Source organism: Ipomoea triloba, chromosome 4 (assembly GCF_003576645.1).
Source record: "Ipomoea triloba cultivar NCNSP0323 chromosome 4, ASM357664v1".
In the NCBI taxonomy this organism is placed as follows: Eukaryota; Viridiplantae; Streptophyta; class Magnoliopsida; order Solanales; family Convolvulaceae; genus Ipomoea; species Ipomoea triloba.
Genome location: NC_044919.1, coordinates 8714843 through 8733479, shown reverse-complemented (window position 1 = coordinate 8733479; position 18637 = coordinate 8714843). Strand labels below are relative to the sequence as shown.

Genomic DNA, 18637 nt, shown 5'->3' with positions numbered 1-18637 from the left:
GTTTAAAAAAAAAAAACAACATTATAGCGCAAGTAAAATGAGAATTGAGAGGTGGACTCCACAGAGTAAAAATTCTATTACGTATCTTGATTTTATTAGAAGAAGGGGAAAAAATAAAATTAGAATTCACATTTTTTAATGAATTATAGTATTTTATGTAAGCAAGAAATAAAAAAAATAAAGCAGAAAGTGATAGTATATTTAATATATGATATTAGTTTTTTTTTTGAGTACTATTGACTTTGTTACAATATAGTATCTGTTCATAGTTACTTTCTCAACCTACTAAAGCACAGAGAATTAACAGTTGCCTTCTCGAACCCACTCTCATTATCCATGTGAGAGTGTAAATCGGGACACCAAATGCTACTAGACCACAAAATCTTTAGCATATCCAATAGTAGTTAATTACAATATTTGTAGATAAAGCAGAAAATGAGAGTATATTTAATACTCGGTATTACTTAATTACAATATTTGTATTTTGTTGAGTGTGAAAACTTTTACTCCGTATATAAAATGCTGGACCCACCATTCTTGGCAACCTTGATATCAAAGTGTTTTGCTAACTTCTACGTGAAAAATTTCTGTGTTGGAAACTTCATGGTTCAACTAATTTTTTTTTTTGAGAACATGGTTCAACTATTGGAAATGAGTTTTACAATATCAACTCTCAAATATTACTCTTTAAATTTTACTTTTAAGATGTGATAGATATGCCAAGGACCTTGTGGTCCAGTAACATTAAACCCTTCCCTTTATATGAGAGGTGATGGATACGTATGCTTTATTTTTTAACGTTAACTTCCAGTACAAAATATGAGAATACCATAGTATCTTCCATTGAAAATTTCAAGAATTTGGAAAAACAATGGACCCACTCATCACCCATGGATGGAATGGGTCCTATGGGGTGTGTAAAGTGTTTTTCAAAAACCAATCGTGGCTTACGCCAATACTTGTCTTTCAGGTCTGGCCACTGCCCATAAAACTCCACTCTTTAAACTTTTCTCTCCCTCTCTCCCTCTGTATATTTCCTTTGGCAGCTACTGGGAATCTTAATATTTTTTCTGCAAAATAAAAGGGATATTTGTAGTTGTTAAAGGAGTGGATGTGATGGTGGTGGCCTCTGGTCCATGTGGAAGTTGGTAAGGTTCTTCCTTTTTTTCTTTTATTTTGTTCTAATTACCAAAAATTGACTTTTGGGGGTGCTAAGATGGCCATTTGAAAGTCTTTAATTGCTGTTCCATGCTTTTACTTTATGCAGTTTTCAAGACTTTGAATACCAATATTGCATTCTTTATTGGGGCTGAGGCTTTGAACATTTATGAAGAGGAGGAGACTGCTCTTTGGGTGAAGAATTGAGTCAAATCCTTAGGTGAGGTGAGCAGAATTTGGAATGTTAGGGTTTCACTGAAATGAAATGAAGTTTATATCATATATACATGCTTTGCTCTGTTTAATCTTTCTTTCCTTATATCCACTCTGTATTTTGTGGATAGATTAGTGTTCCTTGTTTGTTTGCTTAAAGATTGCATTGAATAGGGGCTTGTTCTAGCAATTATTATACTGTATGTAGTGTATGTATTTGTGTGTGCAGTGGATTTGGAGCCCTTTTTAGTGCCATACTGGGCTCTCTCTCTCTCTCTCTGGAAAACTGTATAGTTTTCTCCATGGGGTTAAAATAGCATGTAGTTTACATGCTCCTAATGGATATTGCTAGTTTACTGATGTGTTTTTGAATGGACTCCCAACGGGAGTAATCTATTGGCTTTCTTGGTTTGAACCGGTCAGCTATGGGCAACGCTTACCTCCTTGTGATCCTTTGACGGTTAGGATCATAAGGCGGGGTTTACCTGGTGCACACCTTCAGATAGTGACTGCAGGTTTTCCTCGTCACTCGAAAAAAGAAAGTTTAAGTTTGTGTTGGTTCATTCTGTTTCAGTTTTGTGTATTACAATTGAAATCACAGTTTCCATGTTTCTCTTTTCACTTTTTCATCCTTTTATGTATAGAAAATTCTCATCATGAATAAATGAAAAAAATTCCTTAGGCAATCTCTAGTATTCTCTTGATATCTGTTGAATCCATTACTCACTTAGTTATCTATTGATTTTCTTTTTCGAATTATTTACACCATCTATTTTTGACATTGCAACAGAGTGTCCTACTTGTTACACAGATCACAGCTCTTGGGTCTGTTAGTTTAAGCTTATTTACACGGTTAAACGGCAAGGCCAAAAGATCCTTTGCGTCCTATAAATGTTTTCTGCTTTATTCAAGGCGGCATATGGAGAGGAGAACCATGGATGAAGATGATCAAGCGAGAGAATGTTCGTTCCGGTTTATGAATGAGAATTTTCAATCAGCAGAAGACAATAGGTTGTCGAAAAGGTCGAAGCACCTAGTGGTATTGAGCCCAGGCGCTTTTAGAAGTTTTGATCAGAGGCGGTTCCTTAACAATTCGCATGGTTTAGATAATAAGCTTGCAAAGCATATAATAAGGTTTGAGGAAAGATACTTTTTAAGTTGCTTTGAGCATTTGAATGCTCGTGCATCTAGCGTAGCCTCATGCAATTTATCCTCGGAAATGGGAATTTTATCTGATAGATTGGGTTCAAGACAAGTTAGCAACAGCAGAATGAGCAAGAAGACTGATTTGGTCGTTGAATTTCCTCTGGCAGCCGCTGGGGGCGAGAATGTTGCCCCGAAGTCTACCGAGAATTGGATCCTCGGTGCAATAACGGGTAGCAAGAGTATGATGAACATTCTAAAGAGCCCTTTGCTTAACAAATCGGGCACCTTGGATTACAATGTTGTCAACTCTGGAAAGATAAGATCACTCGATTTTAAAGAGTCTACGTACTCGGATGGGATGAGTTCTCCTGGGGGCTTTAGTACTAGTTCATCACATTCAGTGCTGAAGCTCCCGAGTGACACAACTGTTGGATTTCCCGGATTTGGATCCAAGGCTGTACATAGAAAGCATTATTCTGTGTCAACTACAAACTCTACATGCTCGGATCAGTCTTTCTCCGTAGCTTCTATTATTACTCAAGGCATGCTAAAGATCACTTGGAAAAATGGTTTACCACGTCTCGTTCTTTCTAATGATGTTAAGAGCGAGGTATACGTAGCAGACTTGCTCAAGGTCAACTCAGCTGGCGATAAGCGTTTGGATTATGTGTACACATTTCGTTCAAGATCAGCTAGCAAAATAGAGCGGGATATATGTGTAACTCAACCGGATTTTGTTGGTAAAATGACAGTTTCTACGTCGTTCACCCTCTCTCTGAATGAATCCGAGATTATGGAGACCGTGTTTGTCCTGTATGGTTCCGGTGATGATTGTACAGATGATGATACACAAATATCGAGCCACGTTCAGAGAAAGAACAAAAAATTACCCATGAAAATGGCTGATGTTCTTAGGTCTGGTCAGTCATATAAGCAGAGAAAACCGTCAAAATTTGATGGAACAAATGCAATTCTTGAAGAAAGTTCTTGGCCCCCATCCTTAGATACCTGGAATAATCGCGCCTTAGGTGGTGCTAACCATACGGGAAATGAACTTATCACGAATTTTGAGTTGGCTGCTATAGTTGTCAAAACCCATCTCCATAATAACAGTCATAAGAAGGCAGAATTAGGCGGGTGGGGCTTGAAGTTTCTCAAAAAAACCATGGTCGGGCAGAAAAATTCACGTTTAGAGACCTCGATACGCCCTGGCAATCCTTGCTGTAGTAGCATTGAATGCTCAACAAGCACAGATGTTATAGTACCAGCTGGTTTTCACGGTGGGCCAAGAACCCGAAATGGCGGTCCTACTAGCCTCTTGGACAGGTGGGCTTCTGGAGGGCACTGCGATTGTGGAGGCTGGGATATCGGTTGCCCGATGACAATTCTCAACACTAGACAAAACAGTAGCGAGAATTTGTCCCAAGCTGATGATGTATCCGGGGATTGCAAAACCATCAATCTGTTTATACAGGTCAGTGAAGCAGTGTGTGCCCTTTCTAATTTTTTCGGTTCATTATGTATACAATTGAGTCAATAAAAGCGTTACAATAATAACTATGTGAAACGTTGGTTCTGCAGGGCTCCAAACAAAACGTACCAGCCATGAAAATTGCAAACATTCGTGATGATTTATTCTATATTCGCTTCGAACCAAACCTGTCAACTCTGCAGTCTTTTGCCATTGCTGTTGCCATTATTCATAGCCACGACCCTATCTTCCGATCCAAACTGTACAGAAGGTGAAGTAACGAGGTTAAATACTTGGCTTCTGTTGTCATTTCTAGTCTTCACAAAACCTTAATTAGATCAATTTATGGCAATTCATTTTGTACATGAATTTGCATCTACCGCCAGTTTGTTCCTTTTTTTTTTTGGGTTAATCGCCAAAAAAAAAAATGTAGCTCAGTTTTGTTTCTACTGTCTAGATATAAAATTCATCTGCTTTTTGTTGTTACAGATACATGTAAGTTGAACTGGACCGAGACATTCTTAACATACATCCTATACTGTTATACTGTAATTTTAGGATTCAGAAGAGAAATGGTAGCTTTGTTGAGGTTGTTGTGGCAATGTGTTTATGCATGTTAGTCATTACTGCTGCCCATGTTGCCAAAAGCTTTGTATGCAAGTTGGTGTTGTTAATTAAACATGGATAAGACCAAACCAAATTGTGGATTTGTATGTACTAAGGTTGTTGCTGAATTTAATTCACATTAATGTAAGAAAGGGTTGCTTCAACTGTTTCTGTTCACCTGAAATATACAAGTTGGAGGATCCATGAAGTGTAGCAAATAGCAATCATGACAGGAGTAGGAGCAAGCTCATTAGTAGGAGTTTTTTCACAAATTTTGAGGTGCCATGTAGGATAAAGGTGTAGGTGATAAGGGGGATTAAAAAAACGAAAAAAATGGAACCCTTTTACTTGTTTAGAGAGCGTGGCAGGTGTGCCCAACGCACACCTGCATCAATATTTTTTGGGGTTTTTTTTCCCATCTTGTAATGAGTCTCGCAAAAAATTATTATTTGCAGAAAATATTTTTCTCCTCTTTCCTCTCACCTCCATCTAATTCAAAAGTCATTAAAAAAAAAACATTCTAAAATGCATTGATAAAGATGCTCTAAGACTATCAAATATTTTGTGATTAATGATAATCAAAGGTAGACATAATTTATTAAGCAGATATTATGTATTGATAAGGATAAGGATGGGCCATTGCTAGTATGACAGTTATAGACCAATTCAAACTCTCATGGCGTCATGGGTAGCAGGGTTTACATCATAGTACTATTTTGAAATAGCCAATTAGTTAATTTCCATGTATAAATTTACAATAATGTGACGATTATGATGATGGGAATATCATGTGAACATTCTACAATGTGTTTGTTGTTCAGTCCCACAAGATTCACCCACAACTTATTTGTGACACATTGTACTATTTACCCATAGGAATGTTGAATTTTTCAATGATTTATGAGAAAGTCTGCAGTCGCTATTCGAATGTAAGTATGAGTGAAGAGTGTCAAGAAGGTTAATAAGTAAGTTTTATGAGTTAAATTTTGAAACTAGTGGCTATTAAGTGTTCCATATGTTGAATTTATTTGAACAACTAGTGATGATATGCATCAATCTATAAATAATGAATATATTGGGCCAAGTAACTTATAGTTCAATGGTACCTCTATGACTGTTTCAAATTGGAGGTCACATGTATGATTACTAAGGCTAATTAGATTAGTGAATTTTTCATGATTTTTGAGAAGAGCATAGGTGATGTGGAGGAGAGAGAGAATGTGAGATCCTCATGCAAGAAGTAGGTTTTTTGTAGGCCCTACGACACAGAAGAGGATTTGGACGTGCAGGCCTACACGTTTCGCGCAAAATGACAGTTAAAAAATCTCACTATTGAAGTTGCTCTCAGCTTACAACTTAACTAAGTTGACTAGGTTACCTCCAACCATTTTTAAAAATACTCTTTAGATAAATTGTGATTTTAGCAACTAAAATGATTCACAATTGGAGCAAAAATTTATTTAAATAGAAGCGGTCCAATTTCACTGGCATAGCACTCCTGTGTTTCAAACCCACATGAAAGTGGGCTTTAAGATGGGCCGTGGAAAGATTCGAAAGCCCAGAACCTTACTTCCAGAACTAAAACCCTAGCACCATTTGTCATATCTTCCACTGCGCGTCTATATATCCCACGCAAAACCCTAATTTCCATATCCAAGACCAAAATGTCGAAGCGAGGTATGTCTCCCGTCCAATCACACGTCCTATATCACTTTCTTCTAGCTAAGATGTTTTTGTAACTTGTCTGAGAAATGATCACGTAGGGCGCGGAGGATCGGCGGGAAACAAGTTCCGTATGTCGCTTGGCTTGCCAGTGGCTGCGACGGTTAACTGCGCCGATAACACTGGGGCAAAGAACCTCTACATCATCTCCGTCAAGGGCATCAAGGGCCGCCTCAACCGTCTGCCGTCTGCTTGCGTGGGTGATATGGTGATGGCTACCGTTAAGAAGGGAAAGCCTGATCTTCGGAAGAAGGTCATGCCTGCTGTCATCGTACGTCAACGAAAGCCATGGCGTAGAAAGGACGGCGTTTATATGTATTTTGAAGGTATTTTGCTTCTCTCCCTCCCTCCCTCCCTCTTATCGTAGTGATATACGTCTATTTTCTGAGTTTTAGTTTTTTTTGTGTGTGTATTATAGATTATAAATTTTAGCATATGCATTTTTATACTTTTATTTGAAAATTTAAATGTCTGTGCTTGTGTAACTACCGGCCTTATCATAAGCTTAAACTAGTTTACTCATGTCAAATTTCATATTAAAAGGAATATTATGAGTATATCCTTACACAATTTTTGTTTTCAATTTAAAATATTTCAAATTCTTACACCAAATGCTACATTAAATTTTATTTGTATCCTCATAAATTAATATATTTTAATTAATTTATTAGGATACAAATTATATTAGTGTAGGAATAAAAATTGGTGTAAATGGGTTGGATACTAATAAAAATTGGTGTAAGAATATATTGAGAATATTCTTTTTGATGTGAAATTTGGTGTTTTGGATTGGAGATGGTCTGTTGTGACCAAATGAATGATATTTGATAAATCTTTGACTTGTGAATGCATGATATTATGCTTTGTAAGACCACCCACTTCAACTACTCTAGTTTGCTATGTGATCCAGTGTGTAGTTTTTTAAAAATCATTTTGAATCTTGCTTTGTCAAGGTTGACACTATATTTGCACTATATTTTCTTATATTAATGAGTGTACAGGAATGATGCCTTCATCTGTTTTAGGGTTGATTTTGCTGGTAATGTGGTGTTGAGAGTTGGTATATGCTAGTGTATCTCAACACCTCCCATGACCAGCTAAATTTGAATTACCAATCTTCCCTTAACCCGGGTGGTGACCTGTTTTTATCACCCCACTAAAGTTTGGAACATTAGAGACATTGGTTCCCTTTTGTCCTGTAGCTCATTATGAATCCCAGTTGCATAGGATCTTTTAAAAAGTCTAGAAATCGTAAGATATCTAACTTATAATACAATCCTGATTACTTGGACATCCTTAACAATATGGGGCCCCCCTGTTGATTACTTAGACATCCTTAACAATATGGTGTCCCCCTGTTAGCGGTTGTCATGACACTTATTAAGCCTGTATCTAACTGATAGGATATGTTTGGATGATGTGAAGCTTTCCCTAAACTAGTGACACTGAAATCACTCCTTTGAATATTTATAATAGATTGGGATCTCTTTTAGTCGGCCCCACTTTCCGATGTTTGATACATTTTTCACACTTTTATATATGAAATGGTTTATTTTAGGTGTCCCTGTGTTGTTTTGCCTTTTTCCAAGATAGACTTCTTACGCTTAAACTATATGGTTTTGTTTTGCTAATATTGGAATGGACAACTATTACCAGACTTTGTCAGGTAGTAACCTATATTATTTGTGGTTATTGCAGTTACTAGTCTGGGATATTGATATTGTCTATCGTTACAGAAGTGCTGGCAATTTAAAAGCACACTTTTGCTCCATAGAGACCAAACATATTCAACCTAGTTCAATCACAAAAATAACAATTGTAATATGATAATAGCATTTGGATTTGTTTCTTGCATTCATTTTTTTTTTTCTCAAAATGAATCTTGAAAATATGATCTGCTAGTCTGTCTTGATTTTTTTTCATGCTTTCAAGCATTAGGCAACTATTACATATTACCAGACATTAGTCAGGTGTCAAACTTGGTTATTTTGGTTGATACAGTTACTTGTCTGGAAAAGGAATTGTGTCCTTCGTTACAGATATGGTGTGCATTTTAAGGTCATATCTGCTCCATTAGGACCCAACAATTGTATACTTTTATTTGCACTAGTTAAGAGTAGTTATGCTTTTAGTGTAACTTAGTGCCCAAGTGCTTATGTGTCAACTAGTACAAAATCTTGAGTTGTTTATATAATTTGTATATTATGTTATTCATATCCCTACAATACTTTCTCACTTGCAATTCACCAAATATTTTTTATATATCTTTGCAATTTTAATTCACACACTTTTATGTGACTTTAAAAATAAAACTGAACAAAAAATTTTGGTCCCCACCTTCCCAAATTGGTAAGGTGGGATTGTGGGATGTCAAGTGGGGGACTAGTACAATAAAATGTCACAATGCAATGCTTGCAATCCACATGGGCCTTACTTAAAGAATGACGTTACATTTATGTTGCAAGGAGTCCTCATTTAGGGTTGTTCAGTTGTTCACAACTTAGCATAATTATCATCTTGGCAATTGGAGTGCTTGCAAGATGACTTAGCTTGTATTGCAATATTTGCAAACTGACATTTGCCAACAAGGGTTGCCAACATTTATGAGGTTGTTTTAGAAAGTGAAAGTAATGTAAGGATGTAGAGAAAATAGTGAAGGGGATAGCCTTAGAGGTTCATTTGTTGTTGGTTTTTTTTTGCACATTTGGGGGAGAGAGGGTGTGTGAAGGATAGAGGAGGGAGAAAAGAGAAAAAAAATTGTAGGAGAGATGGTTCTTTGTGGGATCCACATTGAAGAATTAAAAAAATCTTCTATGGTCTTCGAGGTTAATAATTTTTTTTTCACAATGCTTTTCTTTTCTTTTTCTCTCTCTCACTCCCTCCTACTTGGCCTGATAAAAATCATGGAAAACACTTGTTTGTTGGGTATGCTTTAAGAGCATTCTCAACAATTAGAGCTTTTTTATTTTAGTAAGGTTTTTGTTAGGCTACATAGGATGAAGGAATAGAAAAAGAGGGAAATAAAAGAAAGGACTTCAAAAAAAAAGAGTTTTATGTGCACATGAAGTTCATGCGCTCAGCTGTTGTGCTTGTGTAGTTGTGTAGCATTTCTTTTCCTTCCTCTTCAGGTCCCACAGAAAACCAACCCTTTTTCAATTTTTTTTTCTCTTTCCTCTCTCCTTTCCTGTCCAACTCAGCCTCTCTCCTCCATCAAAGCAAAAAATCTCATAAAAATCTCATTTGGTGATGCTCTTAAGAGCAACGGCAATAGGATTTAGAGCATCCTTTTCAATAGAGTTATTTCACAGTTTTTGTGGAGTTTTTGTATGTGTGATTAGGAAAGAGAAAATGAGAGGGGATTGAAAAAAATAAAACAAATATGAATTTTTTTTCAAAAAAAGAATAGTGTCAGGCCTGCCCCTCAAGCACGTGCAGCGCGCACAGCAGCCAATTGCCTTCCCATTTACTGTGCTATGAACCGTGTGTTGCAGATGATACCTATCCACTCTCTCTCCTCTCTTCTCTCATGCCAAGCTGACCATTTACTGACATAAACCAATGAAAAAACCATTGGTATGGTTGCTCTTAGAGCATCCACAATGATGCATATTTGGTTGTTTATGTCAGAAAATAAGCCAACATGGCATGATAGAGGAGAGCGAGGGGGAGGGAATCATTTGTAAATGAGGGATAATAGCACAGTAAAAGATGACCAAAATATTTTGCAATCCTCAGCTGCTGTGCGCGTTTTTTGCACAGCAGCCGCCCATGTCGGCGCGCTTGACAACTTAAAAGGAATAAAAGGAAAATTTGTTTTAATTTTTTCTTGTTTTGATTTGTTTTTCTCCCCTCCCATTTTCTCTTTCCTAATCATACTTACAAAAACTCTTCAAACCCGTGAAATAACCCCATTGATAAGGCTCTTATGGGTGGGTTTTTTTTTGCTTAGGTGGAGGGGAGAGAGTGTGAGTTGGAAGGAATTGAAGGAAAAGAGAAAATGGATTCGTTGGAATGGGGCTTTGTTGGGGTGCTAATTACATTAAATTTTTTTGAATTTAAATTATGCATGTTTTCTTCTCTCAACCTCACACTCTCTCCCCTCCACCTTTGAAAAAAGGAAATAGAAAACATGCATAATTTAAATTTGGAATTGGGTTCTGCTGCTGCGCTAATAACATAAAAAAAAAAATTAATTTGAAATTTGCATGGTTCTTCCCCCCCCCCCCCTCTTTTTTTTTTAAATTTTTTTTAAAGTTTGTGTGGCTTGAAGGTAAAGTTGCAAGTCAAATTAAATACTAATGTATTAAAAAATTAAAAAAGGAAAAAAGCTCTATCCTACCTTGTAAGTGATGGACTTTCATAGATAAAGATTTAGCCCTTATATGCAAGCATTGTAGAATCTATTAAAGGTTGTCATTTTGCCAGCCGTATATTTTTTTTGTTAATTTTTGTTAGCCTAAGTTTAGACTTTGACTGCCTCTATATTTGAAAATTTGATGCCTTGCAAAATGATTTTTACATTTGTTTTGCATTTTCTAATTTTTCTTTTTTGATCTAAAGTATGTTTATAAGTCTTTTGTATCTAGAATTGTTGGAATGTATAGAAAATAGTAAAAAGAAATTGCAGATTTGATAATGTGGATGTAAAATTTACCTTTCATGTTAAAGGTAGAATTCACTTTTGAAAGTGTATAGGGTCAAGGATAGCCTTATATCATTTCTGTGGTTATTCCTGCAGATAATGCCGGTGTAATAGTCAACCCGAAAGGTGAAATGAAAGGTAAGAGTATCATATCTCATATAATCTTATTTTTGTATGAGTCCATATCTATAGCCTCAATCTTCATATTCCTTAATAGCTGTTTATCTTGGTGAAATAGGGTCTGCAATTACTGGTCCAATTGGGAAAGAATGCGCTGATTTATGGCCAAGGATTGCCAGTGCAGCTAATGCCATTGTCTGAATGGCTGAACCGCATAAATGTAAAATTTTAAACTTGCAATTTAGCAGATTTTAGTTAAAGTACTATCAGTTGGTTGAAGGTTCTAAATTTTGTATTTGTTATACCTCTGGCTCTTAGTTGTAGAAGAAATCTAATTTATTTTTGTATGTTGTGTTCTAATGAATCTCTCCGATGAGAGAAACAGAGAGAGAATGCCAACCTTGCAACAATTTTGTTATTAGGCTACATAAGTTGGCAGGATAGAATAACTTAACTAACTACACAGTGAACTATAAAAAGAAAAGGGCAGAAAGTAGGTACAAACTAGCTAGGGCTATAAGCTACAACCCCATTATTAAGAGAGGATTCATTCTAGACCTTCTAATTCTATGCTTCTTCTAGATTCATTCCATCTTTCCTTCGCGACTCCTTTGTATCTTTGCACAGTAATCAAACAAGCTGCCGTCGAAGCATCGCCTGATTGCTTCTTTTGACAGCATACCGTCCACGTCTCTGGCCAGCAAATACAAAATTCCCCACTCCATTTTGGCTGCAATCCAGCCGAAGAGGTCATATGCGTCGCGATTGCCTTCTGTCATCTTCCACACCTCTACAAACGTGAGCTTGTCCGGGACGGTGCGTGCGTACTTGGTAAAGATGTTCTCGAAGTGTGCTGGAAGGTACCTCCCCTCTGCATCATAGGTTTCGGTATCACTCCCGTGCATGCATTTGTGTATGTTTTGTATGTATATGGGTAAAAAAGGGGAAGGAATCCACCCCTGCACAACAAGGAATTGAATTGAAGCTACATGATAACGAGATTGATATGATGGTTGAAATTATATATGGAGGATGGACTTACTGGGAGAGTTGCGTAACTCATAGCTAGATGAACGACGGCTGCTATTAAAAAGGACATAATGATGTTGAACCCTAGTTGACGAGACGCTGCGCAGTGCGAAAAAGATAAATGAAGATCAGATTGAAAGCTCTGCATCCTTCTCCAGGCTATAGGTTCATACATTAATTAATTATGTATATTGTTACCAGAATAAGTCTCCCATGGATAGATGATTCCATTGTTGTCTAGGTCGAAGAAGGCAATGTGCTGTTGAAGAACACTCATATTGTTATGCTTCCGTCCTGGAGTCCCATTCGGATGCTCGCAGTCCACTGCAGCCAATCCCCTCGCCATATCTGAACATACACATCCGAAGAATGAGTGAATATAATCCATCATATCAGAGACACCTGCAGGCCAATTCGATCAAAATCCGGGCTGAATAGGAATACAGATGAACTTACAGGGCTTAGGAATGGCGGAATCGAGATCGGCATGGACCTTGCGCTCCATGGTGACCGGAGCGCAAGGCGCCTCCGTGGAGAAGGCGGCGTTACGGTCTGTAGCAGTTGCCATAAATCTCAGTCTCAATCTGATTTGTGAACTGATATGATATGCGGTGATAGCTGCGGGCGCTAGTAGGGTATATGATGATAAGTAGAAGGATAGATTTCGGAGGCGGCGGAATTCGTGGCAGGCATGCACAATCGCCTCATTTCTCCAACTGTATGCATCATTCCCTCCGCTGCTCTATTCTTTGCCACGTACATTTATCACTATCACACTCAAATCTCCATATTTATCATCCTTTCTTGCTTCCGTTAGCTATTTTTATTTCATTTTTCAAACTTCAATTAAAAAATGAAGAAATATCCAAACAATATATATTTTATGTATTTATATTCAATATAATATTTTATATACAAGATTGTGCTTGATTCCACTTTAAATAAGCACTATCCGCTCAATTACATACATGTCATGAATAGTTTTAGTTCACTTTGAGAAGTTATATAACATTATATTGTAAAAAGTATTGTAATTTTGATCTCTTGATAGATACAACTTTTTGACATTGTTAAGTCTCTACACTATATATGATCGAACATTTAAAAGGAGCTTTTCTAAAGACAAAATTGGAATAGCATTAGAAGGTTCTATTAGCAAAGGAATTGAATTTATAATATAAAACAAAGAGTGATAAGTATCTTATTCTTTTGGGGCAAGTCAGCAATACTCTAAAAGAGTTACTTCAAATAAAACTTGTCACTTAACTGAAACTCAATGAATTAGTCTTATCTCATGAGATATATGTAGCATATTCTATATAATGTTAAAGGCATCCACAAATTAATAGTTATTATTTTATTTCATTACTTCATAGTAAATTTAGTGCTCTTGTGGACTCAATCTGTATAAGTATCCCCTATCAAAATTTTATGTAAAAAGGAAAGAAAATAATTTTATCTGGAATTTGTAGTTTCGAATTCGGGATGGAGAAGTGGGGCAAATTATTGTGTGAATCATGGTCTACACAGTGTTATGTGTACTATAACAAAAAGTACATTTTTAATATATTAAAAATACATTATTCATTTTAAAAAATACATTATTTGTGTACTGAATTTACATTATACAAAATAATACTCCGTATATTTTTCTTGAATACAATGTACGTTTTTAATATATTAAAAGTATATTATTTGTATACTGAATGCACATTTTTTGATATTGTGTGATAATGATTGGGAAGTGAGGGCAAATTATGCCGTGGACCCAGGTCCACCTTGCAAGGTGGACCTGGGTCCAAAACTACGTCGTTTTGTCTCTCTTTTTTTTTTTTTTTTTTTTTTTTTTTTTTAGTAAACACATTGCTGAATTATAGTTGTCCAAAAATGTGTGAATGTAGAGTATAGAAATCGTGAATGTAGACTTATGATTGTGTGAATGTAGAGTTGCCTAGAAATGTGTGAATGTAAAGGTTTCAAAGTGTGAATGTAGAGTATAGAAATCGTGAATGTAGAGTTATGCATGTGTGAATCTGTAATAGAGTTAAGAAGTTCTAGCAACTTGTAGCCTTGTAATGTGTGAATGTGGAGTTCTTAAGTTGTTAATATAGAGTACATGACCTGTGAATATAGAGTTTTGAATGTGTGAATGCATAACAGTGGTAATATAGTTACTAAACATATAATCCTGTAATGTGTGAATGTAGAGTTTACAAAGTGTGAATGTACAGTGTAGTGTATGTGAATGTAGAGTATAATGTATGTGAATGTAGACCCAGGTCCACCTTGCAAGGTGGACCTGGGTCCACGGCATAACAATCCAGAAGTGAGAACCTGGACAAAATTGGTAAGACCCAACTCACTATTGAGCCTAATACATTGATCCATTAGTTGGAAGGCCCAATATGAAGTATTCAGCTATATGAACCCTTCCAGGAACACATCAGCCCCCGATTGCAAAACTACCTCTGTGATTCTGGAACCAGAGATCTATAGCACGAAATGGCAACCGAGACGGCAGCTGAATTGACGGAGGCTCCTGCGGCACCGGTGGCCGAGACGGCGTCCAAACAGCCGCACAAGTTGGAGAGGAAATGGGCGTTCTGGTTTGACAATCAGTCAAAGCCTAAGCAAGGCGCCGCCTGGGGCAGCTCTATGCGTAAGGTCTACACCTTCGACACCGTTGAAGAATTCTGGTGGTATAGCGTTTTAATCCTCTATCTCTTTAACTTAATTTTATTATGTTAGGGATTTCATTTCGATTTTTAGTTTTCACTATCCACTGAATCTGTTCAGTTTATTTCGCGTTGTCTGATGAAGATTTTCTCTGCATTACATCATTTTTCTCATATATCACATTAGCCAATTCTAAGATCCTCCATTTCATTTGTCTGATGAAGATTTAATCACGATCATTTTTATTCTCAGAATATCAGAAGTGTAGATTCATCTAGTTTTACAATATCTTAGGGGATATAATGAAGTTCTTCTGTTGCAAGCATGATGTTATGTTGTTGTACTAAAATATTTGCCTATGTTTGAATTTGATTAGTGAATTGCTCTTGCAGCTTGTATGATCAGATATTTAGGCCCAGCCAATTGCCTGCAAATGCTGATTTTCATTTGTTTAAGGCTGGGGTTGAGCCAAAATGGGAAGATCCTGAGTGTGCCAATGGAGGCAAGTGGACTGTCGGCATCAGCAGGAAGCCAGCTCTTGACACCATGTGGCTTGAAACTGTAATATATCCTTGGTTGAAATTTTTTCTTCTTTAAATTTTAATATTATACACATTAATGTTTTACTATTCTATTTTTTTTTTAATTGTATAGCTGATGGCTTTGATTGGGGAGCAATTTGATGAAGCAGAGGAGATATGTGGAGTGGTTGCCAGTGTGCGTCAGAGACAGGACAGACTTTCTTTGTGGACCAAAAATGCAGCCAATGAAGCGGCTCAGGTAAATACTATGCCACTGATCTTTTTATGATGCCAAAACTATATGCAACTTAGTTGTTTCTTTTTGTGACTTCGTTGTGAAGAAATTTCCTGTTCTGTTCTTCATTTTGATCAGTGGGGCTGCCCTACTGCCTCTGTGCATTCCATATTTGATGAGAATCTTGTCTGAAAGACTTATTGCTATTTTTGGAAGGATTGCACATCCTGCCCTTCAGAGTGCAGAGTTCTATCCTTGCAAGTCTTGATATTATTTAGAAGTTGATATAACATGAAAAATGGTTTATGAGCTGTGTGATAACAGACTGATGGTGCCTAGGGGTGATTACCAAAATGATGTCCAGAATGTATATGGGACCATTTTTTCACCTCCTTTTTGCAGGCATTCAAAATGTATTAAGTTTAAATTTAGGGCAGGCACAAATTTGTATATGAAAAAATGTGAATCCTTTTCGTAGGCTACATGGATTGTGGAAAAATTTGTGGTGAAATAGGATATAAGCTAATGAAAGAAGGCCATTAAGGCATGATCATTGCATGGAAATGTTTATACAAATATTATTGTAATTTGTTTCATTTGATTATAACTATACGATAAGCTAATTAAAGAATGCCATACAAATACATTCTTGGCGTTTAAGGGGATTTGCTGTTTCAAAAGATTGTAGCATGTGCAGTGATAATTAGACTTATTGCGTGCCCAATCTTTGTAGCTTTGTATTTTGCTTGTGAACGGAGCCAATTAATTTAATTTGATTGCAGATGAGCATTGGGAGGAAGTGGAAAGAGGTCATTGATGTAACCGATAAGCTATCCTATAGCTTCCATGTAATTTCAATCAAAACTATACTAGAGCTTTGTTCTTGCTTTGCTCATGAGCCTTTTAGCTTATTCTTCCCTTTGTGACCATTGCAGGATGATTCTAAAAGGGAAAGGTCAGCTAAGAGCCGTTATAGTGTGTGAACGAACATCAGCATAATGCAGCAGCAGGGATGCAATGGCATTTTGCTATAGAGTAGGAACTGAAGAGCGCATGCACTTATAGCTATCATTTGTAGACATTTCTCGAAATTTTTTGACTTGCAACATGTCTCGTGTAATGATGTTTTTGTTTTCCGAGTTTGGTTTAGAGTCTGAGTGTGTTGGCAAAACGTTTCACGATGCAGAATAACCACCCCCCCCACCCCCCCATTCCCCTTGCAGATATCTTCATATTCATCCTCCATAGTAAACATGAGCTTTTGTTTTCAAATTACTTCCGAAATTTGCAAAGAGAAGTGTTATTGGTTGGTTTTTACTTCTTCCTAATTAGAAATTGAGTCACTTCTACATGGATTATGGCATGCATTTATTGTGTCATTGATTGCAAAATCATTTTTAATTTCTTGATGGATGGAATATATGTTGAGAACATGAGAAGGAATAGATGGGGAGTTGATATTTTTTTAATCAAATTCTGTTCACTAATGATGTAAATTGAAAATTACTGATGGACCAAACTTGGTTGGGGTTGGATTGAACTTAATAAGGATGAAGTAAGCAAAGTAAAAATTGGGTGTGGTGGGCTCTTGTGAGGTTAAATGGGTTCTTGGGTGTTGAGGTGGGAGTGTAGTTAGGAGGGAGGAGGGGTTGGGTTCTACTTAAAGTTTTCAACTCGGTGAAGAGATGTTCTTGTATTGGAATTGATGAAAGGGCATTTTTTTTTGAGACTTTTGTTAAATTTATTGAAAATGTGTAAAGTAAAGTTAGAATGTCAATCGAATACTAAGCTGGTGGGCATTTATAGAGAATAAAACATAGCATCTAATTTTCTTGTGAATGCTTTACTTTAGTATGCTTGAGGATCAATGATCTCCTGGTGTCCCTTCAACAAATTCTTCTTGATGATGAGTTGGGTGTTCCAAGAATGACCGTGGAGTTGCTTATTAGGCCATCCTCAATAGATAAGTTTTAGCACAAAAATTTTTAGGTTGCCAAATAGGAGAAAGGAGAAAGAAAAAAGTGAGAAAAAGAAAAAAGAAAAAAAAATGAGAGGTCTGAAAAAAAAAANTCTGAAAAAAAAAAAAAAAAAAAAAAGATAAAAAGAGAAGAATTAACGCGCCAGTGCATTTCACGCTCAAGGCTGAACACTAATTTTGCTCTTAAAAAATGTGTAAAAGCTACTGATAGGAAGGGCCTTAGAGATATGCATTCAGAAGTGATATGTGATTTTATTTATGGAATAAGTGCGGCGAAAAGTCTCATTTGAGAATTATTGACAACTTGTCTTGGTCTTCTCTTTTGTAAAAATAAAAAGCGTGAAGAGATCTCATAATTATTGTTAAAAAAATGTACATAGATGAAAATATTAGAATTAAGTTCATACTTTAACCTAAATAATAAGGGAGTTAATCAATTAGGATGGAGAATGTTTTATATGACATATTTACAAAGATTCAATAGTTACATACATTGGGTACAACACGTTTAGCAAATCAGAATCTGGATCTTAGTGGAGTAAGACAATTCCTTATGTCTAATATTGTAGGGGAAGCTTAGCCTAGCTAATGAATTGCTTCTTACCCACCTCTGTTTAGCTTTTTTAAAAATTGAAATAAAGAAAAAGAAAAAAAAAAGAAGCTAGTGTGGTAACGAGTACTATTAAAAGAAGCTAGAGTTAGTGTGGTAATAGTCCTTTGTTCAAACCAAAAATATTCATGATTATGACCATTTATATTAACAATTACGGAGTACATAATTGAAAATAAAATTGAGTAAGTTTGAAAGTCGAATACCAAAGTAGTAATAATAGTCGATGAACCAAATCGAATATTAACTCTTTCAAATAATGATTCATAATGCAAGATGTGCCCTAGTGTATGGACGACGCATGATATAACAATTGCTCATTCTCTCCCCCCATCGATTCTCTAATCCCAAAACAATGAGAAAAGCAAAAGGGTAATAATCTAATATCACTAAACTCTATTTTATTACTCCATATAATATTTTAGATATCAAATTATATCAACATAAAATAAAACTTCTTAAACTTTTTTTTTTTAAAAAAAAAAAAAAAAACTAGAGTCTTAAGTTTAA

At 36.2% G+C, this 18637-nt stretch overlaps 4 protein-coding genes across 5 annotated transcripts; 3 read left to right on the top strand and 1 right to left on the bottom strand.

Annotated features, from left to right (window-relative positions):
* Window positions 1–993: 993 nt before the first annotated feature.
* On the top strand, window positions 994–4722 carry LOC116014721. 2 transcript variants are annotated; one of them, XM_031254667.1, is made up of 4 exons: window positions 994–1148; window positions 1268–1378; window positions 2162–3991; window positions 4099–4722. In XM_031254667.1, the coding sequence occupies exons 3-4, from the start codon at window positions 2291–2293 to the stop codon at window positions 4261–4263; spliced, it is 1866 nt and encodes a 621-aa protein (XP_031110527.1). In that variant the 5' UTR covers window positions 994–1148; window positions 1268–1378; window positions 2162–2290; the 3' UTR covers window positions 4264–4722. The 2 variants fall into 2 exon arrangements, with proteins under 2 accessions (XP_031110527.1, XP_031110526.1); XM_031254666.1 differs by having other exon boundaries at window positions 1268–1383.
* A 1456-nt stretch (window positions 4723–6178) lies between these two features.
* On the top strand, window positions 6179–11425 carry LOC116016779 (60S ribosomal protein L23-like). The gene is made up of 4 exons (XM_031257177.1): window positions 6179–6271; window positions 6358–6642; window positions 11055–11096; window positions 11197–11425. The coding sequence occupies exons 1-4, from the start codon at window positions 6259–6261 to the stop codon at window positions 11277–11279; spliced, it is 423 nt and encodes a 140-aa protein (XP_031113037.1). The 5' UTR covers window positions 6179–6258; the 3' UTR covers window positions 11280–11425.
* A 46-nt stretch (window positions 11426–11471) lies between these two features.
* LOC116016778 (peroxygenase-like) lies at window positions 11472–12835 on the bottom strand. The gene is made up of 4 exons (XM_031257176.1): window positions 12564–12835; window positions 12306–12455; window positions 12121–12206; window positions 11472–12037 (listed from the first exon to the last, which is right to left on the bottom strand). The coding sequence occupies exons 1-4, from the start codon at window positions 12673–12675 to the stop codon at window positions 11663–11665; spliced, it is 723 nt and encodes a 240-aa protein (XP_031113036.1). The 5' UTR covers window positions 12676–12835; the 3' UTR covers window positions 11472–11662.
* Window positions 12836–14557: 1722 nt separating this feature from the next.
* LOC116015346 (eukaryotic translation initiation factor) lies at window positions 14558–16867 on the top strand. Its single transcript, XM_031255382.1, has 5 exons — window positions 14558–14806; window positions 15176–15344; window positions 15438–15563; window positions 16322–16387; window positions 16475–16867. Exons 1-5 carry the CDS (start codon window positions 14610–14612, stop codon window positions 16520–16522), a joined length of 606 nt encoding a protein of 201 aa, XP_031111242.1. The 5' UTR covers window positions 14558–14609; the 3' UTR covers window positions 16523–16867.
* Window positions 16868–18637: the final 1770 nt, after the last annotated feature.

What these genes read in the sequence shown, in the direction of transcription:
- LOC116015346 (XM_031255382.1), top strand. Translation starts at nt 14,610, where the DNA reads ATGGCAACCGAGACGGCAGCTGAATTGACGGAGGCTCCTGCGGCACCG. An exon ending in ACCGTTGAAGAATTCTGGTG is followed by an intron (nt 14,807 to 15,175) that starts GTATAGCGTTTT and finishes TTGCTCTTGCAG; the next exon opens with CTTGTATGATCAGATATTTA. An exon ending in CAGCCAATGAAGCGGCTCAG is followed by an intron (nt 15,564 to 16,321) that starts GTAAATACTATG and finishes ATTTGATTGCAG; the next exon opens with ATGAGCATTGGGAGGAAGTG.
- LOC116016779 (XM_031257177.1), top strand. An exon ending in CGTTTATATGTATTTTGAAG is followed by an intron (nt 6,643 to 11,054) that starts GTATTTTGCTTC and finishes TTATTCCTGCAG; the next exon opens with ATAATGCCGGTGTAATAGTC. An exon ending in CCCGAAAGGTGAAATGAAAG is followed by an intron (nt 11,097 to 11,196) that starts GTAAGAGTATCA and finishes TTGGTGAAATAG; the next exon opens with GGTCTGCAATTACTGGTCCA.
- LOC116014721 (XM_031254667.1), top strand. Translation starts at nt 2,291, where the DNA reads ATGGAGAGGAGAACCATGGATGAAGATGATCAAGCGAGAGAATGTTCG. An exon ending in CCATCAATCTGTTTATACAG is followed by an intron (nt 3,992 to 4,098) that starts GTCAGTGAAGCA and finishes TTGGTTCTGCAG; the next exon opens with GGCTCCAAACAAAACGTACC.
- LOC116016778 (XM_031257176.1), bottom strand. Translation starts at nt 12,675, where the DNA reads ATGGCAACTGCTACAGACCGTAACGCCGCCTTCTCCACGGAGGCGCCT. An exon ending in TTCCGCCATTCCTAAGCCCT is followed by an intron (nt 12,456 to 12,563) that starts GTAAGTTCATCT and finishes GTGTATGTTCAG; the next exon opens with ATATGGCGAGGGGATTGGCT. An exon ending in TGAGTTACGCAACTCTCCCA is followed by an intron (nt 12,038 to 12,120) that starts GTAAGTCCATCC and finishes CTTGTTGTGCAG; the next exon opens with GGGTGGATTCCTTCCCCTTT.